The sequence below is a fragment of the Convolutriloba macropyga genome, chromosome 12 (assembly GCF_964194025.1).
Source record: "Convolutriloba macropyga chromosome 12, txConMacr16.3, whole genome shotgun sequence".
Lineage (NCBI taxonomy): Eukaryota > Metazoa > Xenacoelomorpha > Acoela > Convolutidae > Convolutriloba > Convolutriloba macropyga.
Window position 1 is genome coordinate 39,233,380 of NC_134479.1, and position 9,785 is coordinate 39,243,164.

Genomic DNA, 9,785 nt, shown 5'->3' on the forward strand with positions numbered 1-9,785 from the left:
TCTTTCAATTCAGTGAGCATTGTTGAGATCTTAGTGTAATTTGGTTTGTTCGTGTGCCAACTTTCTCAGTTTGGCTGAAGCCCCTTTCTTAAATTCTGCTTGTTGATGTCCAAATGAATTAAGAAATGATCTATTAATTGGCATTAGAATGGTCATTCCGAAAAATATTTCAAAAATATTCAAATATGTTGCTTGCATGATGCCGACTGTCTGGCTAGACTTGTTCATAATCTTTGTCCATAATCTTGTAAAGGACTAAGTTATTTCACAAGTGTTGTAATTTCTTACAAGATCAGCCAGTTTTGCCAGAGCTCTTATTGACGAGCTGTTCTTGTTGCAAAGCTTTTCAAAGTTGCTATATAGTCTAAAAGTCTTTCTGTAGTAAGTCCATAATCATTTAATAGTTCTTTCTAGAGCTTGATTTTGATTTCAGATTTATCATGACAATTAATAGCTCTGAAATAGTGGTCTCAATGAGATTAGACAGCTCAGTTCTATGTGATTACATTTTAAAACAACTCAAATGTATTAACGACGATTCCAACTCGGACAATCGAGAGTCGGTTCCAGACTGGGAGGGAAATTTTTCAATTGTAGATAGCCTCGAGTCTGAGGAAAAGTTGGGCTCTCTTTCATTGAAGTTGTTAACATCGAAACGAGGATCCGAACAAAACATGGTTTGTTTTTTAAGTATTTGCTGTGAATTGTTTTGTCTTTCCACCTATTCAAGAGTTTCGTGGTCTTTGAAAGTTCAGTGAAATCTAGCAATTTATTCAAATCGTCTTTCTAACTTTAAAATTGTCATTGATAACTAAAATATTTCCGCTGCACAAATATCTGAACTCGATTTTGTTCAAAACCTCTATAAGTCTTCAATTTTGTGTTTCGAGGCAAGTGTTCTAAAGGTAGCCGTTGATTTTTCCTTTTGTGTACTTTTTTTGAAGGGGAGAACATTTACTTCAGTATTCGTGTTTGAAATATTTTAATTATGTGGACAGGTTGATAAAAGTGCTGAAGTTTGGTGCTCTCCAGAAAACGGATCGAATGGAAAATTGTCTCCTCGAAGTAAGAGTTCAGAGGATGGTTTGAAATCTGAAGGAATTGTAACTTGCTTTGATCAGACGATATCAGAGACTGAAATGAGCGGCCAAACAGCTATTAAAAGCCAAGCCCAGGATGTCAATGTGACCACGATGCCGGTTCTGGACTTCTCGGAATCAATATTAACAGAAACAATATTGAACTTGGGAAAGTCCGAAAATGCTTCAATTGATCAAGCCGATGCTGAATTAGTTGAAGTGAATCCGACACCCCCAATGCTGGCAAGTTATTCTTCTGGTTCATCGACCAATTGTGGAAGTCAGGAAATTAACTTTACACCGAGGCCTTGTTTTAGTCAAACAGTTCCAGATCGCTTACTCGACGATACATCATTTGTGTGCGAGAATAGGTCTGGTTCAAATGATAGCTTTACACATGTGCAATCAACTATTAATGATGGCTTGAACTACTTATTTGATGACTCGCCAGTGAATGTTAACAGAATTAGTCGTCTACCGATGTCTGCAGCGCCTGGAAATATTAGCTTGGCGCCGACGTCCATTGGGAACTACTATCGGTATCTTGATCAAGGTCAAAAAGGGTTCTGATACTTCTAAAACTAAATTTTCGCTCTAGGTTAATTTTCGAATAAGGCGTCTGGAAACTAATCTGGATAAAATAGAAGTGATGAGTGGGAATTGATTTAAGTAAAAGTTGTTGGATTAGAGAACATTAGGTAAGATGCGAGATTGAGACTAATCTCACCTTAACCGATCCTTGATAGTTTGCATGCCTTCATTTGCTGTGGTAAATTGTATGTTTCATGCGTTATGGCGCAATGGTAAATGTTGATGGGGAATCAAAATAAGCACGAACGACTTCATTTTCAGAATATCTCAAAATTTAATACTTGAATTTTGGCACTCTGAGGTATTAAATTCATCAGATTCTTTATATCGGAACCCTGGCCTAGGCAATCAACTAGCGAGCCAGGAGGATCCATGTTTATCTCATAATAAATTCGACCCCCGAGTTTTAGTGGCTTTAGATGGAAATCCGGAATTCATTCCTCTCGCCGATTGTCACAGCTGCATCAATTCACTACAGAAATCGGTATCTAACGGGTGTGCATTAGCAGAGTTAGTGAAGAATATGTTTACAGTGCAAAATAAATCATTTATGGCAAAGTTTAGCGAGCTCAAAAGAAGCTCTTAGGTTGCGCAAGATTTTGTCGGAGACTTTTTGTCAAATCAAACATGTAAATTTCACAAATATAACCAAAGGTTAAACATGTACGAGTTAATCTATAAAGTGAACTCTCATAGTGTTACAAGTAAAAATACAAGTATAATTAAAATTTCATGTGTGCATATTCGTTGTTAAACGCAGTATCAAGACTTTATCCTCTCTTTGTTATGAATGTGCTGGTTTTTACACATTGAAGAGGTTTACTCTGTGGCTATATTCCCAAACTTTTTTTTTCACGACAAAACTGATTCAACCCAAAACTGGTGAAAAAACTGATTCAACCCAAACTGATGAAAGAACTGATTCAACCCAAAACTGATGTATAAACTTGGAAAGAACACTTTCGTTGCAGATTCAATTCGGTCGTTTTTGCCTATTATGTAGCAAACGATGAAAATCAACTATAAATCATCATGTAGCAAAGTATTAGTAACGATCTAGCCAACAAGTGTTCTTAGACGACAAAGTCTTTTTGCTCATTTCACTGGTATCAGTCTATTTTTGATACTTGAGATCAAAGCCGGTCACCATTCTGTGCCGTTGAATCCAAAAAACCGTAAAATTATTGAGCCCAATCTTGTCTCATTTGATAGGTCTTATGATGAAATTTACTTGAAATTGTGTTAAACGAACTTTTTTTCTGAACTGTGTAGGTTTATTAGAACGGATTTTATACAATCGGAATGATTGTTATGCGCATTTAAAATACTCTATTCTGATTGGTTAATATTCGCACGCTTTATTTTACTTAGTAACATCCTCCGGCGCAGAAAAAGATGTTGCGAGAATTGGTACTAATTTTGCAAGTGGGCGGACGAGCGATCCTGTGGACGTGCGCAAGATGGCGGAGCGTGTGACGCTATCGGAACTGTAACGGAGTTCAGTGATCTGAGCAGTAGGGTAGTAACCCCTAGGGTTGGCCTCTTCTAGACAAACTAATTCACCAGTCTTTAGGTGTTGCTCGGCAGGCGCTTGCCACTTTGAACGTCGATTCAGTGTCGGGACGTATTACGTACTCTTTGATTCAACGAGACCAAATAGCGTTAGCGTAAGACTGTGCGCGGGCGTTACGCTTACGGCAATTGAACTCGTCAATGCTAACGACTGACGGAATTGCGTTTGCTTGGTTACCAAGTAGAAAACGGTTAGGTGTTATTGCACCTAGGTCGTACGGGTCGGCGCTTACGGGCGTTAACGAGCGTGCGCTAGTTGCTTATTCCACGAGACAAAAAGTGGTGTTCAGAACTTCGTCATAACGAGTACTGAGGGTATTGTAAAGAATTCGCTTAAAACTACGTTCTAGCCTTTTCCAGATTCCACCTTGGTGTTGAGCGCTGGGCGGGTTGAACTTCCATTTAATGCTTTTATGGGCAAGTTCCGCTGCGATATTGATAGTAGTCCACTTTTCGATATTCTCGCGTAGTTCTTTTTTCGCGCCAACGAAGTTGGAACCATTGTCTGACCAAATAATTGCAGGTGCACCCCGACGGAAGAAAAACCGCTCCACTCCATTACGCACAAATTAGCGTCCTTGGGCGTAATAATTTTAACAAGAACGGACCAAGTAGTTAAGCCTGTAAGAAGAAAAAACCACCTATCCTCTGTAGTACTACGCACAGTAACGTAAAACGGGTCGAAGTTGTCGATCCCGGTGTTTGTGAAGGGAGGATACTGGTATGCGAGTCTTTCTACTGGGAGGTCAGCCATGATGGGTTGAATAGTGGCAGCGCGGAACATTCTGCACGTGACACATTTGGATTTAATCGAACGCAGTGAGGATCGTAACTTAAGGATGATATAATGTTCCTGTACTTTGGCCCGCAAATAGTCAAAGTCTTGATAGTGGTTTTTTACTGGGGTATATCACAGAAAACGTCTTACAAATATATGGGGTGCGTCAAGAACGATATATTTTTTTACTCTGAAATAAACTTCGACCAACCGTTTGATGCAGCCAGCCGAACGGATTAGACCTTTTGGTCCGAAGAAGGCGAAATGCGGCTACTCCGTTTAACTGGTTTGTTTCTCAGATCTTTTCTTTCGGAATTAAAGGACTCTTCTTAGACGAGATATTGAAGGTGACGCTCGGCTTCGTCAAGCTCAGTGGGATCTATTATACTACCATCGACATTACGGTAGCAATCGTGGTAGGGTAACAGCCAGAGTATGTATGCTGTTTTCCGTAAGAACTTTTGATAAGAACTGAACTTATCGAAGGGGATTATTTCCGGGGGTGGTTCCTCATTTGACATAGTTGTGGATGCGGCCAATGACGTGTTAGTTTTATCATTTTCGCCGGTTGCTATACCGAGTTTGATGTTATTAACTTATTCAGTGCTTGGTTCGAACGGGAATTGCTTAGCTCTTAGGAATTCTGGCCCCTCTCCCAGCTATTTGATTGCAAAACCTAAGCGGACATACCACGAGTAACGGCGTCTGCCGGGTTACCATCTGAGGCAACACAGTTCCATTCTTCTCGAGAGCGGTTTCTCGAGAGATTTAAGTTGAATCAGTGTTGAAAAGTAGTTTTCCGGGAGCTGGATGTTATTTTCGGCCAACAGCATACCGACATCGCACCTTTGGCCATTATGAAAAGTCGTTGTTTCAAGTGTTTCATGCGCTCGAGCATCCGCTGCGGATCGTAGGTCAACCTGCTTGTACGTGCCGTACGGTTGCAAATCGTACCATGACTTAACTTGACAAGCCAGTTCATAGTCCTGTTCGGAAGTGAACGGTGAGCAGTTTTCGTCGGCTGAAAAGAACTGTAAAAGTGGTTTCCGACATCATTGACGTTAAGTTCACGCAAGAAACTTACCCACATCTCGCCGTCCTAGATCCAGTAAATTATAGCTATGGAGACATTGAGATGATACTTGGACAGGATGTCTACCATGCTTTTCGCCGATTGTCAAATGTTTCTATTTTTCCCTTGACGGTCAATTTTAATGCAGTACCTTGCAAACCGTGTCTAGCTGCGAGACTATCGGACAGCTAAGAGGTACTGCAAGCTGTATCGCATAAAACCAACGCTGTCGTGTTAGTTCCTAGTTGCAGTTCTGTCACCTGAAGAAAGCCTTTGACATCCGTGTCAGAAAACAAAGTTGTCGTTTTCCTTGAATGCTGTTGACCGGTAGATGGTTTACTACTGCCTACACTTGACTTCGAGTTATTGATGCTGATATTTGAGGGTTTAGCTGGGATAACCCTTTCAGCTCCTTGAATTAAGGTGTTATGGGAGCTGTTCCAGCCATCTTTCCTACATTTACATTGACATTCCCAGAGCCGATGACTGCCTTTGCATACAATGCAACCTGGGATAGATATCTTGGTTTTAGTTGCGGTATTCTTCATTATATCGTGCGTTTCGGCCTTCTCTTTTAACCAGTCGTTGAAATCCAGGAGAGTAGATTTCACCCAGTGATTTTTGACAGTGAAGAGTGACCATGACTCCTTCATATTGGGAGGTAGCTTGTGTACGCCAGTCTTGAGAAGAGCAGCACTCTTTAAATCCAACTCGTATGAGAGCGATTTAACGATCCCGACAAGACTCGAAGTGCACCCTGAATAGTTAATGTTGTTATCGCTATTATGCATCTTAAATGGTAGAAATCTGCTGATATTGTCCAAATGGGCACTTACCACCGCCTGTGGTTGGCCAAATTTACTCTCTAAGATCCTCGTAGCGCAGTGGATGGTGCATTGGACTTCTAATCCTGAGTCGCGGCACCAATATAAAGGTGGAAACAACACTCTTTCGTGGAAGATTCAATTTGGTCCTTCTTATTATGTAGCAAACGATCAAAATCGACTATAAATCGTCATGAAGCAACGTATTATAACGCATTAGTATTGGTAACGATCTAGCCAACAAGTGTTCTTAGGTTGTAAAGTCTTTGCTCATTTGACTGTTATCAGTCTATGTTTGATACTTGAGATCAGAGCCGGTCACCATTCTGCACCTCTCGATCCAAGAAACCGGATGTTTTTGAGCCGAATCTTGTCTTATTTGATAGGTCTTATGATTATATTTTCTTGAAATTATGTTGTACAAAATTTTCGGAACTTAGTAAGTATATTAGAACGTAATTTATTCAATTGGAAATTCTGTGCGTATTTAAAATACTATGTTCTGATTGGTTAATATTCTCATGCTTTAATTAGTTAGTAACTGCATCAACCTGGGGAAAAACTGCATCAACCCAAAGCTGTTGAAAAAACTGATTCAACCCAAAACTGATGAAAAAACTGATGCGAAACTGATTCAAGGCAAAACTGTTGACAAAAACTGATCCAACCCAAAATTGATGAAAAAACCGATTCAACAAAAAACTTATGAAGAAACTGATTCAACCCAAAACGGATGAAAAAACTGATTCAACCCAAAACTGATAAAAAACTGACTTAAAGTACGACTTTGACGTTTTATAGAAAACTGCAATAATTGAAACTTTAATTTTGGTCAGGCTAGTAAAAGAGATCTGACAAAGCAGCAATTGCTTGTCAAAAATCATTACTTCACACGTTAAAGACTTCCAGTGTACTTCCATTTAAGAGTTGTTGCATTGAAATTCTTTTTTGCTCACGGTCCTATATTATCGTGGTAGCGTTCAGGGTCAATTACTTCAATCTGAATTAGAAACCAGCATAGACGGCGATCATTCGGTAACCCTTAGTACAAAGTCCATAATACTGATAAATTTGAAGAATCAAAAATGCACACCTCTTCGATTATCAAGAATGCGGCATTTAAATGCATCAAGTGTATGTATCACTCTGGAGAGTACAGAAATGTGAGGAAGCATTTCAACAGGAATCATGTAGCCTCGACTGTTGGATGCACTCTCTGCGGATACTCCTCCAAATTTCGTCACAATCTTAAGGTGCTGTGGCGGAACATCAGGGTTTTCACATCAAAAATTCGAGTAATCTTTTTCTTATCATTTACGCGTAAAAGGAAGACTGTCTGGGTAAGAGATGCTCGGAAATTAGTATTTGGTGATATATTGCATCAAAACAAAAGGTTAAAGAAAATTTTGCATCCTTTTTATCCTTAAAGAAGCCATTAAACTTGGTAGAAAAGAGCGATTGATTTCTTTGACTTAAGTTCGTTTGTTTGATACAGGATATACCAAACGACTTGAACACGATTGCTTAGAAGTACCAAAACACGCAAGTTTTATGATAACGTTGATTGATTTTATTATCATTTAACAATGACTGGAAGGTGCTGAAATTATTGTCGTCTTTCTGGTTTAATAGAAATTCTTGCTTGATTGATTTTTGCCCTAGGTCGGAACTTAATCAAAACAGAGATCTTGGTCAAATAATCAAGAAGCCAATTTTTTTTGTGTCAAATGTTTCAAAACCCTCTTTTGGGCGAGATTTAAATTTTTCCTCAATTAACTTTTCTCAATGTTTTTGAAAAAGAAGTTGGCTTTTAGGAAATATAAACCAGCGAAATTGTAAAAAATCAGCGGTAAAAAACGTTGAACTATTTCTTTTGTTTTTTACATTTTCTCGCGCAATGGTTGGAATCTTCTTTAAGAAAAATCGTTTTTGATCCAACGGAAAGTTATTTGGAACCACTTTTTGTGGCGAACTATGTAAGGCATCATGGTAGATGAAAGGAAACAAAAATTGGCAAAGTTGCACATCTAGGCCCCCAAAAATGAGTTATGTACGCGTTTTTGAATGGGGTGCCATTTGATCACTGCAGCAACTAATTAGAATCATTCCCCAAGGAATTAATTCTTTGCGTCAAATTTTTTTTATCGATTTGCAAAACAAGAAACCTTATGATAGAATTTTGGTCGAGCCAAAGACTAGTGGAATAGAAGTTAAAATGCAATACTATAAGTCACAAAACTGTTTTCGTTCTTTTTAAAAATTTCTCACCAAAGAGTTTACTGGTCTAATTTATTCAATTATCTCAAAACTTGAGGGTCAGGCGACTGATATTAAAAGCTCACTGTTCAAAATTTCATAAATTTGGTATCACCATTTCCCAAGAAATAGTTTTTGGATCTTGTGAACTTATTGTGAAAACCCTGATTAAATGAAGGTGCATTACGCCAAAACTCACAAGCTGAACTTTGAGGAGACTCGAGAGGTAATGGAGGGCCAGTATGTAAACTTCAGGAAAAATAGAAGCAAAGGTAAAAGTGACCACAAAAGAGACAAACTCAGGAAAACCTGAGCAGCTGACAGGAATATGTGGAGATAGTTCGACAGTATTTTGAGAAATAAGTTGGCGAGGTACATCTGTTCATGTCTGTTCGATTTCTATCTAATGCATAGAAATAGTTCAAATGTTCTTCCGTTATTTGTTAAATGGCAGCCATAGAAGAAGGAAGCTGGTGCTTATTTTTTGTAGGTTCCTGAGCGATATTTTCGTTTAGGATTTCGCTTGAATTTGTAGGGGATTATGATATTCATTTTTGCCAAATTCGATACTCAATTTAGACTCAGTTTGGAGTTTTGAAGAAATCAATACTCAAGAAGCAGAAATTCTGGGGAAGTGGGTGTTCAAGATTTGAAAGGTAAAAATCAGTTCAAACTTTCTAAATCTTATCCAAATCGACGCTTATTACGATTCACGCTCAGGGTTTGAATTTTCATGTTCAAATTGCAGTTTTTCATTGATTGCAGTTATTCTAATAATTTGTTAATAACTGCTACTAATTGAGCATATTTGTTTCATGCATGGAAGACTTGTTTCTGAATCGATGTCTGTTAATTTAGCAATTGTTATCTGTTATTCAAACTTGTTCAATTACTATTTTTATTGTTCTATTTATAAATTTGCATTTTTGAATTGAAATTTGATCTAAAAATATTGACATAGATAACATATGAAAGGGGAAGCTCTTCTTCAAGTTTCTGACCAACGACAGACCTCGAGTCACCGTTTGCTGAAAAAAATGCGCCATTGATAGCTTTAGCACAAGCGATCTGAAAAATTTTTGTTGCTTTTTGTTCCGACCCCACTTATGGGGGGGGGGGGGGGGGGAACTATATACCCAAATGGGTTTTTTTGTTCAGAGAATTTTGGCCGATCGTTATATTCTTCGTTGAGAAATGTGAGTGGTATCATTAGAAAGCCCGTCCAGCATGGAATTCGAAATTTAAATTATTCGTTGATTTTCGTTTTGTTCCATGAGTTATCGAGGTTTAAATTTTGTGCGAACACGTGACATTTGGCATGATTTTTTTCACTTTTATAGGAATTTTCTTCCAATTTAGGATTTTTTCTATTAAAATATTAATTTAAAATTCTCTTTTACGCTTTAAAGTTTTGTGTTCCCAATAGACGAAAGGCAATAAAAAGGCTGAATATGGTCTCATAGGGAATTTTAACAGTTAAAAAAACCGAATTCTATTTGAGAGCTGTTTCATTTTTTTGTTTTCAAGTCACTTAGAGATTAGTCACTTTTCTTATCCAGGTTCCGTTAAGGACAAACCTCATTTGCACTCAATTGATGCCCAATGAACAAATA

At 38.3% G+C, this 9,785-nt stretch overlaps 1 protein-coding gene across 2 annotated transcripts; it reads left to right on the plus strand.

The window, feature by feature from the left end:
* The first annotated feature begins 437 nt into the window (after positions 1-437).
* LOC142351122 (uncharacterized) lies at positions 438-9,122 on the plus strand. 2 transcript variants are annotated; one of them, XM_075403216.1, is made up of 5 exons: positions 438-677; positions 999-1,632; positions 2,015-2,154; positions 7,026-7,169; positions 8,351-9,122. In XM_075403216.1, exons 1-5 carry the CDS (start codon positions 441-443, stop codon positions 8,483-8,485), a joined length of 1,290 nt encoding a protein of 429 aa, XP_075259331.1. In that variant the 5' UTR covers positions 438-440; the 3' UTR covers positions 8,486-9,122. The 2 variants fall into 2 exon arrangements, with proteins under 2 accessions (XP_075259331.1, XP_075259332.1); XM_075403217.1 differs by lacking the exon at positions 8,351-9,122 and having other exon boundaries at positions 2,015-2,165; positions 7,026-7,163.
* Positions 9,123-9,785: the final 663 nt, after the last annotated feature.